The sequence below is a fragment of the Parus major genome, chromosome 1, assembly GCF_001522545.3.
Source record: "Parus major isolate Abel chromosome 1, Parus_major1.1, whole genome shotgun sequence".
Classification (NCBI taxonomy): domain Eukaryota; kingdom Metazoa; phylum Chordata; class Aves; order Passeriformes; family Paridae; genus Parus; species Parus major.
This window is the reverse complement of record NC_031768.1, coordinates 114,037,106-114,059,860: the sequence shown is the minus strand read 5'-3', so window position 1 is coordinate 114,059,860 and position 22,755 is coordinate 114,037,106. Positions and strand designations below refer to the sequence as shown.

General features: G+C 45.8%; 3 protein-coding genes across 10 annotated transcripts in view; 1 reads left to right on the top strand and 2 right to left on the bottom strand.

Annotated features, from left to right (window-relative positions):
- Positions 1 to 1,932: 1,932 nt before the first annotated feature.
- MIS18A (MIS18 kinetochore protein A) lies at positions 1,933 to 5,622 on the bottom strand. Of its 2 annotated transcripts, XM_015624090.3 has the most exons (5): positions 5,099 to 5,611; positions 4,955 to 5,021; positions 4,189 to 4,311; positions 2,969 to 3,062; positions 1,933 to 2,247 (listed from the first exon to the last, which is right to left on the bottom strand). In XM_015624090.3, the coding sequence occupies exons 1-5, from the start codon at positions 5,523 to 5,525 to the stop codon at positions 2,167 to 2,169; spliced, it is 792 nt and encodes a 263-aa protein (XP_015479576.1). In that variant the 5' UTR covers positions 5,526 to 5,611; the 3' UTR covers positions 1,933 to 2,166. The 2 variants fall into 2 exon arrangements, with proteins under 2 accessions (XP_015479576.1, XP_033375016.1); XM_033519125.1 differs by lacking the exon at positions 4,189 to 4,311 and having other exon boundaries at positions 5,099 to 5,622.
- Positions 5,623 to 6,216: 594 nt separating this feature from the next.
- On the top strand, positions 6,217 to 14,355 carry MRAP (melanocortin 2 receptor accessory protein). 7 transcript variants are annotated; one of them, XR_004499968.1, is made up of 4 exons: positions 6,217 to 6,418; positions 10,415 to 10,514; positions 11,788 to 11,936; positions 13,946 to 14,354. XR_004499968.1 is itself a non-coding variant. In XM_033519131.1 (3 exons), the coding sequence occupies exons 1-3, from the start codon at positions 6,313 to 6,315 to the stop codon at positions 14,160 to 14,162; spliced, it is 276 nt and encodes a 91-aa protein (XP_033375022.1). In that variant the 5' UTR covers positions 6,217 to 6,312; the 3' UTR covers positions 14,163 to 14,355. The 7 variants fall into 7 exon arrangements, 2 of the variants coding, with proteins under 2 accessions (XP_033375022.1, XP_033375020.1); XR_004499967.1 differs by having other exon boundaries at positions 13,941 to 14,354; XR_001525218.3 differs by having other exon boundaries at positions 13,338 to 14,354.
- Positions 14,356 to 15,444: 1,089 nt separating this feature from the next.
- URB1 (URB1 ribosome biogenesis homolog) overlaps positions 15,445 to 22,755 on the bottom strand; it is a 41,524-nt gene continuing 34,213 nt past the window's right edge. Inside the window, exons 31-39 of the mRNA XM_015646872.3 lie at positions 22,278 to 22,438; positions 21,795 to 21,906; positions 21,394 to 21,500; positions 20,700 to 20,843; positions 19,928 to 20,037; positions 19,177 to 19,353; positions 18,614 to 18,855; positions 17,185 to 17,781; positions 15,445 to 16,591 (exon numbers count right to left, since the gene is read on the bottom strand). Of these exons, the coding sequence (XP_015502358.2) occupies positions 16,380 to 16,591; positions 17,185 to 17,781; positions 18,614 to 18,855; positions 19,177 to 19,353; positions 19,928 to 20,037; positions 20,700 to 20,843; positions 21,394 to 21,500; positions 21,795 to 21,906; positions 22,278 to 22,438 (1,862 nt within the window). The 3' untranslated portion in view covers positions 15,445 to 16,379. The remainder of the gene's footprint in view (positions 16,592 to 17,184; positions 17,782 to 18,613; positions 18,856 to 19,176; positions 19,354 to 19,927; positions 20,038 to 20,699; positions 20,844 to 21,393; positions 21,501 to 21,794; positions 21,907 to 22,277; positions 22,439 to 22,755) is intronic.

Genomic DNA, 22,755 nt, shown 5'->3' with positions numbered 1-22,755 from the left:
GCATCTTCTTATTCTCTCTCTCTTATTTAAAACTTAACTCTTTTCCTCACTGTTGCATTGGTGGTTCTATGATGTCTTCTCTCTGTTAATTGTCTTTCTCTCTCTCTGTCGTTCTGAGAGAAGGAGTAATCTGTATGTTTACTCAAGGTAGTGAAAGAATTAGAAGCTTAAAAAGCTACAAGAGTTCATAGTATCAGGTTTCAGTCCAGCGGCAAAAACTGCAAACCAAGCTCGGCTAAGCAGCGCTGATTCCCTTCCCCCCTCCCCTCCCCCCTCCACCCCGTGGCCTTGTCGGCCTGGAGGGGGGGGGAGAGGCCAAAACGGAGCCTTGTTACCTTGTCAAAAGCCAGAAGCGAAAAGAGGGCGAGAGAACACTGTCTGTACTTCTTAAGGGGGTGTTTACAAGTTGAATTCACTTTTTAATGGTCAGATCTGCTGTCAATTCTTGGAAATGACTGATAATTGGTCAGGAGGAAGAACTCCCATCAGCCAACAGGAGCTTCAACTTCCCCTCTTTCCTCAGCTGCCTTAAAGGTAAAGCTACCCCATGACAACAGGGCACAGCTGCAGAGAGAGTCTTGGCATTCAGGGCAAAAATCCCGAAGTTTTCAGTCTTTAGCATCTTCCACTATGTCATCATTGACAGCAAACACGGCTTCAGCCTCAGGAAGACAGTCGGAGATCTTGGTCTCACCTCAGCCTTTCAGCAGGCACAGTCCTCATGGAGAGAGAAGAAAATGGGTCAGAATAGGCAGCCTACTTCCAGAAAATCATCATAATTCATAAAGCATTAAGCAGAGCTGTAAGAACTTCCCCAAAGGTTAATTTCCCTGCAGACTGAGGGCTCCAAGTTGAAGCACAGGCTGGACCTGCCATGGACAGACTACAGAAACCTTAGAAGTAAAAGCTATTCAGCCAATTCCATAAAACATTCCAAAATCAGGCTCCCAGGATGCAACCATCTCTTCTCTCACCTTCAGAGATATAGAATGAGGTCTATTGCTCTTAAGCAGCATTTGAAAACTTGTTAGAGCAGAAACTGCCCCACAAATGACACTGCAGTAATAGAAGCTCCTCTGGCAGGTCTGTCAGTAACAAAATGCTGAACAGAAAAGGATGTAAGACCCATCACAACAGGCTGAACTGGAGCACGACTTCAAAACAGGGCAGTGAAGGTGGAGGGTAGAAGCTTTTCCAAGAGAAGCAGCGCCTAACCAATGGGATAGAATGGGGAAATTAATTTGCAGTTTTTGGAGAAAACTTTTTAAAGCTCACAGTTGTAAAGCCAAGTTGTGATGGGTAACAAAGAAAAAAAAACCAAAAACAAAGCCCAAACCACTTTTTGAGATTATTTTTACTTTATATCACAACTGCTTGCTTTTATTGAAAAACACTAGGTGGAACGCTCATACTGTATGAGAAGCACTGACAATTAGTCAAATGCCCAGAAAACCAAACACAATTGAAATACCAGCATTAACACAACAAAACTGCTGAATTACTTGCTCATATAGCAAACATTGCTTAAAGGAGTGCTGCCATCAGCCTGGTTTGGTTTCCTCCCTTTGGAGATGTAAAACAACTTACCTTCAACACCTCATGGAAAAGCATTTATCTAATGGTGCAAAAAAACCCTTTCATCATATTTTAGCCCTGAACTTGCAACAAATCCCCACCAAACTAACAATTCACTACATACAGTTTATTGAGTCATTCCTGCCTTTGAGCACAAATCAAGCTAAAGCTATGGAGACAAGAAAAAAGAAAAGTGACTTCATGCTGTTCTTTTGGAAATTACAGAATCACAGGGAGGTTTTTGATTTGCTTAGGAAAATGCATACCCAGTTCAGTAGATACTGAATACCAGGGAAGTCAGGAGATAAACACTTTGCTTTCAGAGACAAAAATTTAAATAAACCACAAGTCTACAGGTTGACTGATCAGAAGTCTTTATTAAGAAGAAAACCCCTGGTGTATCATCTTCAAGGACAGAAGAGGAATTCCTTGGCTAGGACACAGTCTCAGTCAGCACTGCTCCCCCACAGGACATGCCACCCATGGCTTTCAGCTCTCTCACAGCTTTTGCAATGTTCCCGCAGATCCCAGAGGATTACAGGGCCAAGTTTTACATTTGCCATTCTCCTACAGTTCAAGATGTATTTCCTCTCAGACCTGCCTGTGCAGAGTAGCCACACGGGACTCAATCACGGTCAGTCTTGTCTCCAGGGCATTCAGTATTGTATCGACCTGCAAAAGAACCAGGGTACTTGGTTACACACAGAATTTGACAACACAAAGAGCATGTGTGGATGTCAGAAAGGGCTCAAATCTGATCTCACATCACCAATTCTTTTCATATGATCCTTTCCCTGCTACTTCCATCCTTTTAAAGCTGACCCAACTCTAACATTCACTGTGTCCACACAGTAACTTTTGCCAGCCTTGGTAAGTGTCAAAGCCAAACACTCAGCTTTTGTTGGACAACCTTCAGCTTCCACAGTCAACTTCCTGCCCCTATTTGCTCCCAACTCTTCCCACTTGCAGTCACAAGATTTTAGGAGAGCAAAACATCAACTTGGTTTATGATGTAGTATTTCAAGACAAAGTTACAGCAAAAGCATTAAGTCCATTTGCACAAAAGGCAGAAGAAACATGACTAAAAGTGAACTGAAGATCTGGAGAAGTGAATCAGAACTAGCTAGAAACAATATATCAAATTACTGAGACATAAATAGGAACCTAATGCTGTGCTTGATAAACAGAAAATACTAATTACCATGGAAACTGAAGGAAAAGTTACTGAAAATCTTGCATAACACAAGACACCAGTGACATGAAGCAGTCCACGACATGTTACAATGCACTGAATTGCTCTGGGTGAAGTAAGTTGTTCTGCAGAAACTATTGAAGCATATTAAGGTTTCCAAGAGGCAATTTAAACAAAGAACGATATAAGGTTATATCTCACCTTCTGCAGCACCTCTTGCAAAACTGCTCGACTTTCAAGAGTAAGCGGTTCCTCGTGAAGATCAGCTTGCTTCTCCAGGTTTCCTAGAATATAGCTATAGAATATATATAGACTTTAGCTACAGAATATATAGAATATAGCTGAGATGCCACAGTTTAGATCATGCACTTGCCACTCTGAAGCTAAAAATCCAAACACGGCACTCCTCCAGAACCCTGAGAGACACCAATGGATTCTGGGGCTACAGAATACAGTGAAAAATTGCACAGAGAACACTGCAGTGCTGGCTGGGAGAAGCAGCATTACTCTCCAAGAAAGTGCTATAGGCTGCAACCAGGTTAGTGCTTTAGAGGATTTTACTACCATGGAAAAAACAAAGTATCATAGCTGTGGAATGAAGAAAAAAAAACCAAAACCACTGTCCAGAGTGCAAGGGTGAACATTCACAGCAATACAACAAAATCAATGGGAACTTAAAAAAAAAAACAAAAACAGAAGACATTGAAAAAAAAGACATTAAAACTAGTCCAGATGAACAGTCACTGTCTATTAGAACAATGCTTGCATAAAAGAACTCTGGCATGAAGCCTTAATTCAGGATATAGCTATTGAAGAATACCTTAAGACCACTTTTAAGTACTATAAACCAACTAAACCCAAGCATGCTTTCATTTTCTAGACAGATTTTAAGACAGCTGAGTGAGAGTCTAAAGCACAGACTCAGTTGTCAGATTTGCCTTTGCCCACCTTAGCAAGGACAGAGCAGATGTGGCCAGTACAGGTCAGAGCCACCCCAAGTTCTGCCTGAGCCACTCTGGCCACACTTTCTGCTGATAATGCTGACTCCTAACAGGCTCCAGCCAGGCCTACTTGGCGCTTGGTTTCTCTGCTCTTCCGATCAAATGAGAAGGAATCCTCCTGTACCCTGGACCTGGTGATATTTCCTTGGCTGGAATGCAATTTCTCACACAAAAGGCAGGCCTAGTTGTTTTGTCTTGCTTTGCCGTTTTTATTTTTTCCTAGGATTTTCCTTACACAGGTGATTTTCTTCACAATTGAGCACTATAACAACAGCAGCAGTACAGAAAACCACTCTGGGACAGTGCAGAGCAAAAAAACTACCTCTAGACTTTCCAGAGATATAACAGGAGCAGCCTGAGTGCGATGCCTGGTGAGTGAAGTGGAGCTGGCAGACAGACTCATAAATATTCTGCATTTACCTTTCAATAGAGTCAATACTGAAACAGAACAAATCTCTCTTGTAGTCAAGATGCCTTGGGGTGCACCTGTAGATGCTGCCAAGTGTTCTTGAGCAGCCAGAGCAGAATAAGGTTTCTACCACGCTGTAAGTAAGAAATAACATTTCTTCAGAAGAAAATAAAAGGAAGCACCTTTCTCCATCCATTTTCTAAAAATAATCATGCATTAGAATTTATTTAAGCATACATTCTTGCTTTGCGCAGTGTGAATTATAAGTACTCATCTTTCAGCCTGAGTTTGCAACAGCCCCTCAGGCTGACTGACCTCAGCAAGAGCATCAGAATCACTAAACTGGGGAAGGGACCTTAAAGCTCATCCCATTCCACCCTCTGCCATGGACAGGGACACCTCCCACTGTCCCAGGCTGCTCCAAACCCTGTTCAACCCAGCCTTGGACACTTCCAGGGATCCACGGGTGGCCACAGATTCTCTGGGCAACCTGTGCCAGGGCCTCTGCACCCTCACAGGGAAGGATTTCTTCCTGATATTTCACCTAAACCCTCCTTCCTTCATCCTAAGGCCATTCCCCTTGTCCATCACATGTCCTTGTGAGAAATCCCTCTCCCTTAGGCTGTAAGCCGCTTGCATAGACCACCCCAAAGAACTGTTCCAGGTGCTCTCGGGGGCACACGAGCACTCCGGGCCCTTCACCGGCCTTATCCTCAGCGCCTTTCCCGGGAACCCCCAACTCCCCCGGGACTGTGCCCAGCCAGCACCGGCGCTCACCATCCACTCTCGCCGGGGAGCTTGGAGACCTTCCGCTCCGGGTCCACGGCGACGCTGCCGGCCGCACCTGCAGCGGGAGGGAAGGAGGGAGGGGTGGCGGCAGTGACCGCGGGGACGCGCCGGGGTGGCAGGGCTGGCACTCACTGCGCAGCAGGATGCAGCCGCTCTCCTCGTCATTGACAACCCAGCTGGAGGTGTCGCCCACGGGCCGCCTGCAGCCGGAGCACATGAACACCATGGGCATGAAGGCCGCGCCCGCCCGCCGCTCTCGCTGCTGCTGCTCGGGCCGGCCGCCGCCCGGCTCCAGCAGCGACAGGGAGTTCTCCAGCTCCGGGCACAGCTCCATCGTGTCTCGCCTGCCCGACGAGGGACCGGCAGCGGCCTCCGACATCGCCTTCGAATCGCCCGCCGAGGAAGCGGCAGTGACGCCGGGAACCGTCCCGGGAGCGCCCCGGAACTGCCCGCCCGCCCCGCCTTTGAGGTGCCCCCGCACCGCCCTGGGGGCGTTTCGAGCTTGTAAGGTCATGGAATCGAAGCAAAGGATGCGGTTATTCCAGTACATCCTTTCCATATGAAGCGTTTTATCAGGTCACGCCTAATTCAGAGAGTCCAGGACAGCCCCTGTCCCTGCCCAGACCTCCCAACAACCTCACCCTGGGCATCCCTGGCAGCGCTGTCCAAAGGCCCCCGGAGCTCTGGCAGCCTCGGGGCCGTGGCCATTCCCTGGGGAGCCTGGGCAGTGCCAGCACCCTCTGAGGGAAGAACCTTTCCTTGACCTCCGACATAAACACCCCCTGGCAGAGCTCCAGCCCTCTGTGTCCCAGGGAGCAGAGACCGGAGCTGCCTCTCGGGAGGAGCTGCAGCTGCCCGTGAGCTCTTCCCTCAGTCTCCTCCAGGCTGAATAGGCCGAGTGCCCTCAGCCACTCCTAGTGCAGCCCCTCCAGACCCCAGCCCTTTCCATCCACATACATTCAGGAATGTTTCTCAGCCCAGCTGTGCTCAGGAGCTCTCAGGAATAGTGTGCTGCTCCAAGAGAAAGGTATGTGACCCAGCTGGCACTTGTCCATCCTGTCCCTAGGTTATGGGACACCCATCTCACTTGAAAACACCCTGAGGAATAACATGAGTGTCTGGAAAGAAGTGAGGACTGCATTTTCAGGGCTGCTCTTACATCTCTGCCACACATTAATGCTCATTGCCACTATCTTTTTTCAGTCCCGAGGCAGTCCTTGAGCTGCAGGACCCCAGAGTGATTGGCACAGGCATCAGTTGTGCAATTCTCTTTCTGAGGGCACTGAAGTACAGTGAAGCAAAGTAGTGGGTCAGAGTTCTGAGCTGGCTTAAAAGGCACCACTGACATGGCTAACAGAACAAACTCCTCTGAGTATTTCTGGTCTTACGAATATTACTGGGATTACATAGATCCAATTCCAGTAGATGGAAGCAAGTTGAAGGTTAATAAATGTAAGTACTATGGAGAAGTAGCTGCTAATCTATCTAGCACAGGGAAATTGTTGCACAGTTTGCATCACTGACCTGGTTCTGTTTCCTTGCAATAGAGTCCATGCCAGTGCATGGTTTGGGTGAATGGGTGTCTGACTCTGGGCTTTACCTTAAAGTATTTGAAGCTTTAAGACTGCTGACACTAATTCTTGTTTACAAGGACAGATTTTTTTGGAGTCATTTGCTAAGGGGAAATTTGATGGCTTGTGAATCTGTAGTGTGGGGTGCTAGTTACCTGTGTATTACTACCACCAAAGTTCACTGAAAGAGCAGAGGTTTTCATAAAAATACTGTGTTTTCATCTTGGGACAAGGCTGACATTGCAACTGGTAAACATTCAGACTTTTTGTAAAGGAAATGTATGTTTCCACTAGCCAGGAACAATAAGCTACAAACATATTCTTTGACCATTCCTCCTTTGATTTAGTGCTGCTGAACTAATAAAGTAATAATATCCATTCTTGTGAAAATGCTTTGCTGCTGTGGAAAATTATTCTGCTGGGCTTTGCAGTTTATTTTCAAAGGATATGAAGTAGCATTCACCCAACTCACCTTGCAATAGCTCGTTCCATTTCACACCTGGCTTTGCCCAGTGAAACAGCAATGTCTTTTTATGGCTGCTTGTAGTGGCAAATAATTTTGGTTCTTCTAATGTAACTGCCCTGGTTACGTTTTGCTAGGATAAAATGACAAGCTAAGTCATGGTGGATTAACCGAGGGTGGTGGATAGGCTGACAAAGACCAAGGGAGAGCAGGTAGGGTGTGTTGGAGGTGTACCTGCTGCAGGTGGTGCTTTCCCTTGATTTCTGTCAAGCCTCTGCCTGTGGTTGCATCTTCTGTAAAGTAACAAAGTTATGGGCTTTATTCATTGCTGTTTAGTTTACTGAAGATGGCTGCAACTGTTCAGATGTGGTTTCAGAGACTAAAACTGTTTTCCCCAAGGTTATCACAGTGCAATTGTTATATATTCCAGGAAAATGGGACGGCCTTTCAGAATATCTTCACGTCTCTCTCACTAACAATGCAAGAAACTGCCTTTCTGATGGTGAAGGTTGAATTAGCCTGTGTTAGGAGCTGTTTGTCCTTCACTTGCTTGGACAGCAGTAGGAAAAAGGAGCAGAAACTTACTCTGCACCACCTCTAGAAAAGCTTCTCTGTGCATTTGCATCAGACGAGGGTTTATTGCCTCCAATGTTAGAGCACCACACCTTAAAGAAAGTGGTGTGAATATCCATATCCTTCCATACAGAAACTCTTGCTCTCTAATGCTGTAGAGCAACATTTGGTGCTGCTGGGACCAGGCGAGTTATGAGCTGCTCCTCTGATTCTCTCAAAGTTAGGGCAGATTATTACACCCAAATTCCATCAGGGAAACCACAAACTGCTTAGCTAAGCTAGATGTAAGTCCCTGGCATGTGGCTAGTGTAGCAAACCCCAAAAATCAGGAAGAAACTTTTCCCCTGTTTTCTCCTTAATAAGATTTTCCTGCCATTTGGATCACTTGGTGCATAACAGAGGTGGCATTTGTGTTATAGCACTTCCTTCCCTGGCAATTGATAGGGCATTTCTTTTTCTTCAGCTGCCTGTTTTCTTGAAATTTGAAGAAACTGTGCTTATGAGACAAGATGTTCACCCTCTGTTAAATTTAATTTAAATTTGTTGACAGTTTTTCAGAGGAAATTACCCCATGTGTGCTTATGAGTGATCTCACCAGCCTTATTTCCATTAAAAAGCAGGGTAAACTGATCTTGTGTTGATTTTTTTGTCCCACTTGTTCTCTCCCCCTAAAGAAGTAGAGAAGTCTGTCACCTTTGAAGCACTTTTATATTCTAAGGAGATGAAAATAGAGATTTTTCCATGTCAGCAGCCCAGGAGGAATAGAGACTGCATCCTCTTGGTACTATTATTCTACTCCAAATATCAGGGGGAGAACAGTGGGTTACAAGTTCTAATGAAAACACCAAGGGAAACAATTCCACAGGTGGTTATTTTTTTTTTCTTGTTTTGACTAAAAGCACCAGTCAAGCAATGAATGTACTTTGCAGGTTTTCCTGTCATTGCATAATATTTATATTCTTACATCTCAAGAAGCTGCTGCTGGGATTATTTGCTTTGTGTGTTCAGGGCCATTGCTGGGACAGCCCAAGGGAATCAAAACAGTTGCCATAACCCTGGGATGGGATTGCAGCTCCCTAATTCAGTTTTTTACTCTGCTAGGTTTTTTTCATTTTTTTTTAATGTGAAACAGAGAACTGAATCTCTGCACTTCTTTTCTTCTGTTAGGTGGCTGGTCTCTGAAACTTTGTGAGATTGAATTTGTTGCATGAAAATGAATCTAAACCCAGATAAAAAGCCATGGTCTTGCTTTATATTTGTAATGTTGTGCATCTCTCTCCATTTTGTACAAAAATAATGAAAAATCTTAATTGGCCCGTGAACTAATAGGCTATTTAAAAACAAAAATAGGCAATTGAAAAACACGCACAAAAGGTGATGGTAAAATTTAGCAATAGGAAAGCTTTTTATAGATTGGTAAAATATAAAAATATGTTATTCCACTTAAAAAAAAATAAAAATACTAATTGCAGAATTTAAACCCAGGAAATTTTGTTTCAAGCTCTACCTGAGCCCTGGAGCAAAGTTATTTGGCTTCAGTGAATTCCATGAAATGTATTAAAACTCTTTCTAAAAGATGAAGCCAAAATAGCTCTGATAGGGAATTCTATAAACACAAACTCTTAATTTCTGTCCCAATGGTGTAGAACACTTCAAAACTTTGGGCTTTTCCAAATAACGTTCCTGGGCAAAGGAAGAATAAAATAAGCTGCCCCTCCCCACTGATATTTCTGAGTAGCCCAGCCGAAACTCAGGTTTCTGATAAGGATACAGCTGGGCAAGCTCCAGTTTTGGGTTGAAAAGGAGCTGGGCTAATTCCCTAAATTATTAATTCCCTTAATTAATTCCCTTGTGGCTTTGATGCCAACACATACTGAACTTTTTCACAGGGGAAACAATCAAACATACTGGACCCGTTTCAAAGAACACAATGTTTTCTGTACTTTCAGAGGGAAGATTTATTTTATCTTGGTCAATATTTGTCTCTGGAGTCAGTGACCCTTCTTTTTCCACCTCCTCTAAAGCCAGTCACCGGCTGTGAATCCAGGGCAGAGCACCCAAACTTCCCAAGGCCACAACCACCACAGTGATCCAGGAAGAAGCATTTTTGAAAGAGTGGCCAAATGTAGTGTGGGGGCGGGAGCAGATTCTTCCCCTCCCTCGCTAAGCCCAAGGCTCAGGCAATAATTGGCACAGAACTGTAGCCTTCATGAAAGAGCAGCTCCCTTTGCTCTCCCAGCCACCTCACCCTCCCACTAAACCAACTGTGAAAACAGTTTGGCACTGGGAAGACTCTTGTTCCTTAAATAAACCATTTGCTCCTGGCAAAGCAGGCAACATCTTGCACTATTTTATAGTGGTTGCAGGGGCACTGCAGATGAATAGACAAGGGGCACAACCTCATCACTGCACTGATGTGCTGGGAGGGTCATGCGACACTTTGCAATAAACTTCCCTTGCTATTTCTCTTGGTATAGAATGCTTTCAAGGCTGGAATTCCCTTCCTGAGGGCCTCTCTATAAAGATCCTGTAGGATTGGGCAGGAACACTCAAGCTTCCTGCACCGTGGTAGTGTGAAAGGAACCATAGTCAAATATCTGCATAGTTCTAGTCACCAGAACACCCTCTGGAGGCTTTTCCCAGCCCCTCCCTCATTCCTGTTGCCATACACTGTTAGGAGGCTCCCAAGACCTTTAACAAATTGGCACTTAGATTCCTCTCTCTAAAAGAAGAAACTGAATCAAATGGCATAACCTTTACTAGAGATGATAAATCTTCTTGCTGTGTTTTATTTTTGCCATGCACAATGTATGTGACAGAATTACCATGCTGTGTCCACAGACTCCATCGTCATTGCCTTTTGGGTCGGCCTTGCTGCATTTGTGACGTTTCTTTTCCTTATTTTACTGTGTATGTCCTGCTCTGGATCAACGCCAGCAAAGTAAGTATAACCAGAGCAAAAGTAAGTTAGATACTGGTGTGAAAAAATAACCTGCAGGAAATATTCACTGCCTCAAGTGATCCAGTGTTTAGAAACACAATGTTTATTACTGCACAGAAGCGATACTTGCTCTGTCATTATTTAGTTGGAGTGTCTCTTGACCCACTAATGTTCTCATTTATTGGCACCCTAGGGCCTCTGGCATGCTCACACGAGGTAACAAAAACAATAAAAAAAACACCACGCAGTTTACTCAAATAAGCCACAAAGCAGGAGGTGGAGTAACAACACAACAGACATGGAAATGGGTATGAAATTGCAGGGTAGCAGAGGCATGTGACCAAAAATTTCCTGCTCCTAAAAAAGTGTCAGGAGAAGTAGGTGTACACGAAAATCTCAGAGTGTTTGGAAGACTTAAACAAAGTATTGATTTTTAAAGTTTTTCACTTTTACATCATGTTACCAAGCAAAACACTTGGGTGAAAAATACACATATTTATCCCTCATGTATTTCAATTTTTCTGAAGTGCCCAGAAATCATCAATTAAAAGCAGCATTTGATTAGATTTGTTTAGGCTTTGAAACCATCTGATCTTATAATTTTTCTAGGCGTGAAACATACTGTAAGAAAACCGTTTTAGGTCTGAAGAAACTATTAAACCCAGTCACACACAAAACTTGTCCTTTTCGGTTGAGTTCTGTTTGTTTTTTAAGCCCCACTTCAAGTCCACTTCTCCCAGTTCCAGCACCTAAACCCAGTGAAGTGCCAGAAAGAAGCCAATGGTGTAAATTTCCACCCCCCTGCCCTGTCATCCTCTCTGCTCTGTCACCCGCCCACTGCCCTTGGCATGACAATCATCCAGTATCTGTATGGAAACCTCATGTCTCTTTTCTTATGATAATCCCAACACACCCACCCAACAAACGCACGCTCACGTCAAGGCTGGAGAACTTTTACCTTCGTCATTTCTGTGCTCCAGATCCATCTCTGCCAAGCCCAGGGACATGCAGGACATTGTGTGCTCTCTGAGCTCGGCTGGTGTCCTGGTGAGAGGTGGCAGCTTCTCTGGGCAACCTGTGCCAGGGCCTCTCCACCCTCACAGCCAAGAATTCCTCCCCAATATCCCATCCAACCCTGCCCTCTGGCAGTGGGAAGCCATTCCCTGTGTCCTGTCCCTCCATGCCTTGTCCCCAGTCCCTCTCCAGCTCTCCTGGAGCCCCTTTAGGCCCTGCAAGGGGCTCTGAGCTCTCCCTGGATCCTTCTCCTCTCCAGGTGAGCACCCCCAGCTCTCCCAGCCTGGCTCCAGAGCAGAGGAGCTCTATCCTTCAGAGCATCTCCACGGCCTTGGCTGCCTCTGGGCTTGTTCCAACAGCTCCACATATTTCTTGTGCTGGACCCCAGGGCCTAGGGCAGCTTTGCAGGTAGGCTTTTGCTGAGCAGGGGAGAGGAGCAGAATCTCCCCTCTACCTCTGCTGATGCACTGTTGATGCAATTTTGGCTCTGCATGACACCCATATCTTCCCCCACTGTGAAACAGCAAGGGTTAGCTCTCTTGGCAAGGGCACACTGCCCTCCGCAGCAGAGTGCCTTGTTCTTACCTGCACATCTGCACAGAAACAAGTGTCTTCTAAAAGGCATATGAAACAGCTCTGTTTACTCATGCCACAGTTTAATCCTTAGATACTGAGAGGTCCTGGACCTGAATCCATGATCTGATTGCACCACACACTTCTCTGCAATACCAAATGATTTGGTGCCAATTTTGATGGGTGTTTGCGAAAGGGGGGAAGGCTGATGCCTGTACAAGCCCCGCTGTGAGGTGTCTGTGTCCCAGTCCCTTTTGTCAGCACTGCCCTATCCCACAGAAACAAGACAAAAGGTCTGGAGCATGGGACCAAGGAATTCAAACGCATTTGCCTGCCAAGGCAGCTGATGATCACACTGCTGGGATGCAGAGCATTAACATTCACTTCAATTATCTGTATTAACATCCAAAATGACACAGAAAAATAAAGGTTAGTGGCTGGAGATAGTTCCTGGCCAAGGCTGGAAATTCATGCAGTGGAAAGAGGACAGGGCGAGCTCCTTCCAGGTCTCCCATGCATTTCACTGGAGGCTGTGAAATCTTCTAGCTTTCACTTTCCTACCAGACGGTGTAATGTTGGAGAGAAACCCAAGCTGGATGCCCAGGGTGTTGGAAGATCTGTGTGTTTCATCCCTCATCCATGTTTCTTGCTCTTGGAGAGGCTCAATCCAGTGCCCCGGGGCTCCCTGTTGGCTCCACGCAGATCTCTTGCACTAAGAAACTCCATTCAGTATTTGGATGTGGTGCATGACCACCCTCACACTAAATCACAGATGTACAGCTGCCTTTACCCTTCAAATCACACTTCCCTCAAAAATGACATCAGATATTGCCACTGCATTTTTGTCCAAACACAGTCTGGAATTAGCTTCCCTGTCCTTAGAAAGACTTTTTCAGCTCTATCTTAGCTTAAGTTCTGTGATTCTGCCTGTGCCAATGCCAGTCGCAGCACTGCCTAAGAGTGATCTGGCTTGACCAGGTCAGTCTCTTTGGGTATTGGGACACTGGAATTCTTCCAGCCTCCTCCAACCTCTCTGATGTTCCAGGGGTGCTTAACAATTAACAGAGCTGGCCAGAGTTCTCCTCAGACAGTCCCCAGGTGTTGGGGATGCAAGTTCTCCAGCTGATTTTAAAATATGGATAGCTAGGTGGTGGTATTCAGCTAGGTGACAGACTGGAAAGAAAACATCCCGTTTGGTAAGATTTTTTTTTTTTTTTGGTCTTGCTCCTGTCACAGAGGAAAGATATCTTGAATACACCTGCAGAATAGCAAAGGAAATGCCAAACCTGCCTACCTGTGCTGGGCCGGCTGCTGAGACTCTGGGAACTTGTTTCTGCTTTTTAATTACCCGGACCTCGGCTCGGTTCGGGGAAGCTCGGAGCCGCCCTCTGCGCTCCCCGGAGCTCGGCTCAGCTCCCTGAGGGCGGCGCGGGCCGGGCCGAGGCGCCGCGCGGGAAAGCGGGGCCGCCTCACGTTCAAGGCGCCCAGCTCGGGGTTTTCCTGCTGCCGCGTCCCACGGGCGGCCCGGCCACCGCACGGACAGGAAAACTGATCCACGGACACCAGAGGTTTATGTCCAAAAAGGAAACTGGGGAGTACTATAACTTTATTCGAATAAAGGGAGAGGCCATGGGCATTTCCCATGGGTCTCTCAGGTTGTTGGGAGGACGCAGTCTGCTTTTTATCCTCATTTCCCGACCGCATTTACCTCTCTCTTCCCCATTGACTGAGGTACTTGAGAGGTACAAACTTCCCGAATCGCCTAATACCGACCCCCTTTCAATGTGCATTCCCTCCAGCCCCTTGTTTTTCTTTGTGTCTCTGTTCTTTTTCTCTAAGTCCAGGAATTTAGCACGGCCTTGGGTGAGCAACGGAATTCCTCTGGAATTTGTGGTTCCATTCATTACTTCTTTCAAGTGTCGGTATCCGAGTTTATCTACCAGCAGGCCCACAGTTTCTTTGTCAAGACATCTCCTTCTCATTCCTTTCAGCACGGCTGCGAACGGGAGAGCGGGGTCGGGCAGGAGTTCATTAGGCAGTGACAGCACTCGCGCTAATTAATGGGCACGAGAGCACCCAGAGCAGCTCCCGGGACGGAGCGCTTGCCACCGCAGTGTTTTGGAATCACTGTTCGATCCCAGCGGTTTGAAGTTTGGGAATGCTGTGGGACACGTCCAAGGTGTCAGTAATGTTTTCTTTAAATAAAGCCCCCAAGGAGCGGTGGAAGAAAACAATAAATAATATCGCCTACCTACTGTCCGTGTCCTTGCCTTTTGTGATGTTGGCCCCTTCCAAGGGGTAAATTAACCTCACGTGAAGCTTTTGCTGCTGTTCTTGCCCGTGTGCTGGAATTCAGCAGAGTCTTTGTCACTTTACACATCGGGAAATAGAGCTTGGCTGGGCTCGGCTAAACACGGCTCGGTTCGGCCGAACTTGGAACTGCCCACTGCATTACCCGGACCTCGGCTCAGCTCCCTGAGGGCGGCGCGGGCCGGGCCGAGGCGCCGCGCGGGAAAGCGGGGCCGCCTCACGTTCAAGGCGCCCAGCCCGGGGTTTTCCTGCTGCCGCGTCCCACGGGCGGCCCGGCCACCGCACGGACAGGAACGGGAGAGCGGGGTCGGGCAGGAGTTCATTAGGCAGTGACAGCACTCGCGCTAATTAACGGCCACGAGAGCCGGAGGCTGGGTTCGGCAGAACTCGATTAGATTCGGCCGAGCTCCTAAGGTTTGCCTCGGTTCAGCTGCACTCGCAGCGGTTCGGCCAAACTCGAGGGATTCGGTTGATCTCGCTTCGGTTCGGCTGACGTCGTAAGGTTGGCCTTGGTTCGGCCGAACTCGGCTCGGTTCGGTTGAACGCGGCTCGTTTCGTCTGAACCCAGCTACGTTCGGATGTATTTAAATAAACTCGGCTAAAGCCGGCTAAACTCGACTGGGTTCGGTAAATCTCCGTCAGTTTCGGCTCTTCGGCTGCTGAACTCGTCTATCATCGGATACATTCGGCTATCATGGTCAGTTCGAGTAACCTCGGCAATGATCGGTAGACCTCGACCATTATCGGCTGTTCGGCTAATATCGGCTATTACCGGCAGATGTCGCCGCTCTTCGGGACAGCTCAGCTCGCTTCGGCCGAGCTCGGCTGCACTGAGCCCAGCTAGGCTACATGCGGCTGAGCCAGATTCGCCTCACAGATTCCCTGATGTCAACCCCTAGGAATTCTGCATGACAGAAAATGGAGCCGCTAAAGGGCTTGCGGGTTTTTAAAGAAATAGAATTTTTAACTCCAGTCTTGGTACAGAGCCGATGACTCCTTTAGGCCAAGAATATTTACATGTAGTAGCAATTCCCTCATTTTAATCTCATTTTTATTTAATCCCCCAAAAATTCAATACATATCACAAGGAATGTACAGTTCTGGTTTTTCCCTGTACAGTATTTGGACAAGGGACCTGGGCACAGCATGCAGTTGTGAGTCCACTGAAAAAATTCTGATTTACATGTCAAAAGCACTCCTTCTGGCACTGCATGTTCACCTACCCTCTTGGCCACATTTGAGAACAATGTATCAGATTTCACAGGGAATTCCCAAGAAAACTCACCTATAATCAATGAGCAGAAAATCTTTTGGGGTTTATTCCCATCTCTCACCTGTTCCAAGTGGAGGGAAGATGGGCCTTTGTCGCACACCGTGGCAGCAGTGATGGATCAGGGTACTTTTATTTTTTTTCATTAGAAAAATAAGGGTAATAAAAATAAACCAGGTCTGATATAAATGTTTTTAAAAGCCACTAAAGCTTTTTAAACTAAACCCAAGAAGACCATCATGATTTCCAAGTTCAGGCTCCTATTCATACTGGTTGTGGTATGATGAATGCAACCAGGCTCTTCAAGAAACAGTAAATCATCATGACCAAACCTCTTGTTATTTGCACTTACACCCCACTGGAGGAAGCTCTGCATCCTTTTTTTCCCATCCTATATTGGCGTGAGGATGGGTATTAATGACACACACATGCACATACAGACTTTCTGGTTCTTCAAAAAGTTAAAAATGCCTGTAATGAAAACAATAGAAATAATACTGTGTTTCAGATTGTTCAAGAAAAGGGAATTGGAGCTTTAATGTCCCACTGAGAGATGCTGAATAAAATCTTCCCCCTGAGCTTGCACACAGTAATAAAATACTGGTTCTTATGACCAAACAAGTTAAGTCTGTATGAGAACAGCTCAGGAGGCTTTCATGGCTCACAGTGATGATGGCAGAGTGCAGAATGTTAAAGTGTTAGTTCCCCAAATTAATGCCCTGATGTAGCCAAATTTTTTTGCAAAGAGACATAATAGTTTCCTCTCCTTGTTTCCGAGTTCCCAAGTCATCCTGTAATTCATAACCTGCATTAGTGCAGACCAATCTGACATGGGTAAGTAACATATCCGGCTCCTGTGCTCCAAGCCACATGTCCCCAATGTAAACGGAAGTCAGGAATACAGAAACAGCTGTGGAAGAAAGATGAGAGAAAAATCAGAACAGATATTCTTCTATTTCCACACAGCAATACCAAGCCAAGCTGTTTACCTCCAGGACTATGTTTTAAAATAGTTCCCCAGCTCTTTTCCTAGATGGAAAATCTGGAGTGCCTTTGCCCATACAAAGCTAATGATCCTACTCACAAGAAGGAACAAACCAGTTTCCTGTTAAATCTGGAAATCAGTTGGAAATCTGATCTGCCAGATGCTATCCTTGACCAGCAATAGGGGTCAGCAGCCAGGCCCATGTGGATTTGTTTTTTGCAGACTATTCTTCCTCTTGGAATTGAATTTTTTTATACCTTTTGTTCCATTTTAGCCCTTGAAAGGGAAGTTTCTTAGAGGGAGTGTGAGTGTTGTAGTGTCAGAAAACCTCAGTGTGACCATGATCTGTGCTGCCCACCCCTGCCCACATCCCACCAAAGACACGGCTTCTGTTTTGGGAAGCCATGAGCCTGGGTGGATATGGAAAAACTAGTTAAATGGATTCAGAAAGTCCTGGAATTTCCTAGTTCCTCCCACCACTGCCTTGTAACATGAGTGACAAGAACGAGACAAGCCACCTGTCTTGTCCGCATCCTCTTCCGTCGTTGCTGACAGGCACAGGGATTTCACAAGCTTGTGGAAGGTGCTGGACAGGCCCTGTTCCTCCATAAGCTGGAGCATGATGGAGCTGAGCACCCCGAGCTCCCTGGAGAGCCCAGCTGAGGTGCTGCTAGCCTGGCAGAGCCTGCTGTAAAGCTTGAAGAGGTTGTTCCTTGCTGTCTCATCCCTGAGCATCTTCTGCGTGGCTGCAGGGTGCGGTAGGACGCGGTTCCGCAGCCACCTCAACACTGGTGACACATCCTGCTCCCTGAGGCGGCTCTGCCCAGCCAGGGACCTCAGCAGCCACTTTGTGACAACATGAGTGGATGCACAGGTGACAGCCACCGCCTCAGCCTCAGGTTCACCGGGTCTGAGGGTCTCCCCTCCTTGTGTGGAGGGTGGTGCTGGGAAAACAGGGTCCCAATGGGCAAGTATGGAATTCAGATGTTCTCTGCATTTCTCCAGCTCAGACACTTCCACATCTGCAGCATTGTCATCTTCCACCTCGTTCTTTTTCCGAGTGTGATGATACACATGAGATGAGGTTTGAGGTTTGTTCTTGTCCCTAATATTTTCTGTAAGAAAACCACCACCAAGACCAAGGTCAGATACCCCAAAGGATTCTCCTGTTACAAAACCATGCAAGTAAGGTGCTCTCCTGCCTTGATTCAGTTGTTACCATTGCAAGCACCAGCCTCCTTTGGCAGCCTCCCAGAGCCTGCCCTGTTCCAAGGGGCTCCTGGAGCTCCCAGGCACTCCAGGCTGGAACCCTATTCCAAACTGGGTCACCCAGCCTGGAGATGAGAGAAGCTCCTGGAGCCTGGAGCACACAACCCACACAAGACAGTAAGTTCCAAAAACTCTCCTCATGTCTTTCTGAGGAGTTTGAAAGGGTGAGAAAAACATTAGAAAAGTTCCCCAAGTACTGATCTTACTTTTCCTTTCTTCAAAACTGATGATAGGAAAAATCAACTATTTAATTTTCACTTGCTTTATTTATTTTTTTTACTTACACATTGCTTCAGACCCCCATCCACACTCAGAATGATTCAAACCTTTGAGCACAAGCCTCCAGCACTTTTTCTTTTAAGGTTTCATTAAAGAATACCATTTTTCAAAGCCTGATATGAGCTTTGCAACTAAGTTTCATTTTAAAGCTCTTTCCCTTTTTAAACTGTGTTTCTCCAAAGCTTCCAAACTGTTAATGTTAGAAAGGTTAGAAATCACTTTAGGATTAGGAAAGGAAGATCTGAAAAACACCTTTCCATTTCCTTTCCTCCTCCTTGACGCTGTACCAGTCTGACAGAAGGCATTAGTACTGTCTCCAGAAAAGTTTGCCTCACTTGTACTGTTGGTCTGTAACAGCTGCCACAAAAGATGCTTTCCTTGAAGTATTTTAGCACTTACTGAGCAATTCTTTGATTTGGTACTTCTGAGCCAGGGCCTGCAGATCCTCCTGCAGCTGCAGGTCTTTGCTGACAAGGCTCCACTTGTGCAGCAGCAGCAGCAGCTCCCTGCTGGAGAGGATGCTGTCGTTGACTGTGAAACGCCCCATCTCCCTAAAAGCCTCAACAACAACAGCACGGTATTCCAGCACGGAGCTGAGGGTGCTGAAGAACTCAGTCAGCTTGGCCAGATCAACATTAGTCCTGTCAAAAGAAAACACAAGTGCCATGTATTTTCCTGCACACTAATTAATAAGAGCAGGTTTTAATCCTTACTGTCAGAACGGCCAGGAATTAAGGACTTGACAGCAACAGTACATCAAATTTTACTTTATGTATTCAAACACCTAAATACTCCTGTCAAAGAAATCTCATCCAAATTCACTACACAACACACGAACTGAAGGTGAAAAAAGGCATTTATCTGCCAGAGATAAAGAAATCCTCCTGGCCTTAATAAAGTTCAAACTGGACAGAGGATGAAATGCAAACCCACTATAGCAAAAAATAAAACAAAGGACTTACCTAATATGTTTGATTAACGTGACCAAAACATACAGAAATTCATTTACAAACTGAATAGGAAGAAGTTTCCTGTTCTCCTGGGACTGATTCTTGTTTTCTCTCTTGTCTCCTAAATTTGTTAGCCACAGAGTATGGAGTAAAGAAATAATTCTATTTATCACCTTGCTTTCCAGAAACCTGATAAACAAAACAAAATAAACAAACAAAACAAACTCAAACCAAACAAACAAACAAAAAGAAGAACTCCACATTTGGAAGGCAGATTCTCACCAGCAGCCCATCCACAGGGGACCATTATTTTAGGGCACTTCTGGTGCACTTGCCTGAACCTGTCAGGGCACTCTATGCAGAAGAGATTTTCTGTGTATGTGCTTAACATGTGAGGGAGAGGCAAGGGGAGGAGGCAGTCTGTTCCAGACAGCTCAGATCCATTACTGTGCCACTTCTTGTGCAGCAGGTCCTGTGACAGGATGTGAACTGAGGGGGCTTGAAATTTAAAAGGTAAAGACACCAAGGTGCCATTTTACTTTCTCAGTTTTTCAAGGAAATGTTTTCTAAATCCTTCCTACCACAACCTGAAAGGTTGATTCTGTTTTCACAACCACGAGGGACCCCTCAGAGTTCAGCAAGTTCTGCCAGTACAGCTCTTGGTGCCCCCCTGTCTGTCACCCTTGCTTTCATACTCAGCCACACAATTATTCTACTATGGACAGTAAAATTGTTCCCATTTCTCCTATACTTCTCTGGTTACCTTTTCTCTAAGCTGTGCAGGACCCATGTGAGGAGGCTGTGATCCTGTATCAGCTCATAGGCAGCTCTGGTGACACGGGCAGCACTTTGCAATATCTCCAGAATACGACTCTGAAACAGAAAATAGAACTTGTTCTTTTACAGTCAGGATCTAATTATCTAACACAGAATTAGCAACTTGACTGGTATCTGATCAACTTCAAGGTAAAATGCACACCATCTGTTCTCAACAACTCCAGGAAAGGAAAGACATTCTCTGTTCAAAGCTTCATACCATAGGTGCTACTCTTATAAGAAGTCTTCAGGTAGCAGGACAATTTTATCTTTCTGTCCAAGGTTTTGATACCTGAAATACTCACAGTGGATGCTCCCAAACCTGAGAGCTCCTGGCACGTGAGTTTCCCTCCTGCTGAAGCACCAGACAGGTAACAAATGTGCTGCTTGGGGAATAGAGACCCCCAAAAAAGAAAAGACCCTGACTGTAGGAGCAAAACCACAGTACCCACATGAGGCTCCATGATGTCAGGAACCTGGTCCAGTTTCAGGGGATTAGGATGTGACTGGTTTAGACAGAAGCAATTATTTCCCTCTCCACACATACACAACATCAACAAGTATTTTCCCTCTCCATACATACACAAAATCAACAACAGATTTTCAAGAGGGCAAAGGCAGAGTCAGCTGCTCCTTTCTGCTTTGTACTTGAGATCTCAAAGCTGTGCAAACATCTGTGGTTTGGGGGTTTTTTTTGTGCTTTCTTTTGAAATTCTTACCTGGGAGCCCTCATCACACAAAGGACTGTTGAAAAAGGAAAGAATGATCTGGAAAATCCTCTGGTAGTCATAAAGCTCATAGCAATATCTGTCACGTAGCCCTTGCCCAAGAAATCTGAGGATCCACACACGCTCTGTTTTGTACTGGAAGCCACAAAGAAAAATACCACCATCAGACATTTAGACAGTTCCAAATATTACCTGCTCCTAAGAGCACAAAAGCCTGGTTCCTTGTGAGTGCCAGCTCAGGGCTTACCATAGCTTGTTCTGGACTTCTCAATTTCCACTCCTATCAAATTTAATCACTAACATCCACCAGGAACAGTCAGTTTGCAGCCCAAACATGCAGTGAAAATGGAACTTTATAAGTTGCTGTTCCTAAAATACTTCAGTTGAACTCAACATTACTAATCTAAGCTCAAAGATGAATGTAAGCAAGTTGGGGCTGAATATTCTGTTTATTGTGCTCAAAAAGCAAACACAGCACAACTCATTGTGTGTTATTAAGAAACACATTAAGTATTAAGAAAACAACAAAAATCCCACGGAAAATAACATTTTTAATTCCAGCATGAAACAAAAGAAACATGCCTCTAATTAACCACCTCCAGGAGAATGAGATTTCATTGTATTTTTATGGCTTTTTTCTATAAATCTCTGAAGAAGTAGTGGACACCTAAAATGGGACTCTTACCTCCAAATCAAAGCTGTAGAAAAGCTGGAAAAATCCTGGTACTTTCCTCAGGTCCAAATACTGGTGTGACAGAAGGAATCTGTTTACCTTTATGTACATGTGCTCCTCTGTGAACAGAAAAAGCTGGCATTGTGGAGGAGGACAACATTCCCAATCCACAACCACGGACAAGAATAAATGGAAGCTGAACTGTGCAGTGTTCCAAGCTGGGAACCTGAACTGCAAGAACTGCAGAAGGCCTTCGCTCTGAGGTTCATTATACTGCTGGCCATCCCACCCCTTCTCTTCCCCAGAATGAAAAGCTCAGCCAAGAGTGCATGAGCACAAAGCAGGTGGAGATTAACATTCCCCAAGGCCCTGTTTTTCAACCCAGCAGTGACATACACAGGAAGTTCCTGTACCTGGCTTCAGGATCTGCTGTGCCACACGAGCGATGTAGAGGCTCAGGGAGAAGGTGAACCTGAGGTTTGGGTGCCCGATTCCATTCTGCACAGCATCCAAGAGATACAACAACTGCAAGAGCCCAGGGAGAGGAGCCTGAACCACAGCCCAAATGACCACAACAGGAGCATGACTACATAAATCAGCTTCTGGGACATTTCATAGACCATACAGGTCAAATATCAATTCCACGAGGATTTCCATCCCTACTAACAAAATTCCCAAGAATTTCTAAAACACATTTCCCACTTTCTCTGTCCACTGATTGAAACAGGAGGAAACACAAAGCAGTAAGGGAGAAACAACGGGAGGTAGGATAAAAAGCTTCTTTTAGCTCTCTCACAACATGCATGTAGGTGGATGAGCAAGGCACTACCTCTCCTACACATGCCTATGACCTACAAGATCTCACCTGCCAAACTGGCAATGGAGCTGAGTCTTACCTGGCTCTTCTCTCGAAAGCGAGCCCCTTCCAGATGGGAGCGGAAGGAAGCCAAGACAAAATATGCAGCCGCTCTCATGTTGGAGTCATAGCTGCTCAGGGCAGCCACTGAGAGACCCAGGGCATTGACTTCCACAAACTTGTGACATGCCACCACACACTCTGTGAGGGGAAAAGAAACAGAAAGCACCTGCTGTGTCCCAGTGTGTGTAACAGCACTATAGTCCTTAACATTTCTGGTCATGAGCACCCATTTCTGGCTCTACCCCCATAAACAATGACCTCAGTGCATGAAGGCTCCTCCAGCTGACAAAGGGCTTCAGCAAGTCACTCTGAACAGGAATTCTTTACCTGAGCTGAAATTCACAGGGCTGTTCTCATTTATGTGAGACAAGGATGATCCTGCCCACTAGGTCATGCAAAGTTAGGGGTAAATTCTGTAAAGACATCTTGTACCTCACTCTTTCAGGAAAGTTTGA

Bases quoted from the DNA above. Each gene is read 5' to 3' on its own strand.
- MRAP (XM_033519129.1), top strand. From the start codon at position 6,313: ATGGCTAACAGAACAAACTCCTCTGAGTATTTCTGGTCTTACGAATAT. The intron at 6,419-10,414 runs GTAAGTACTATG...CTGTGTCCACAG, and splicing joins CAAGTTGAAGGTTAATAAAT to ACTCCATCGTCATTGCCTTT. The intron at 10,515-13,945 runs GTAAGTATAACC...CTCTAAGTCCAG, and splicing joins TCTGGATCAACGCCAGCAAA to GAATTTAGCACGGCCTTGGG.
- MIS18A (XM_015624090.3), bottom strand. From the start codon at position 5,525: ATGGAAAGGATGTACTGGAATAACCGCATCCTTTGCTTCGATTCCATG. The intron at 5,022-5,098 runs GTGAGTGCCAGC...CTCCCGCTGCAG, and splicing joins CGGCTGCATCCTGCTGCGCA to GTGCGGCCGGCAGCGTCGCC. The intron at 3,063-4,188 runs GTAAATGCAGAA...TATATTCTATAG, and splicing joins AGTATTGACTCTATTGAAAG to CTATATTCTAGGAAACCTGG.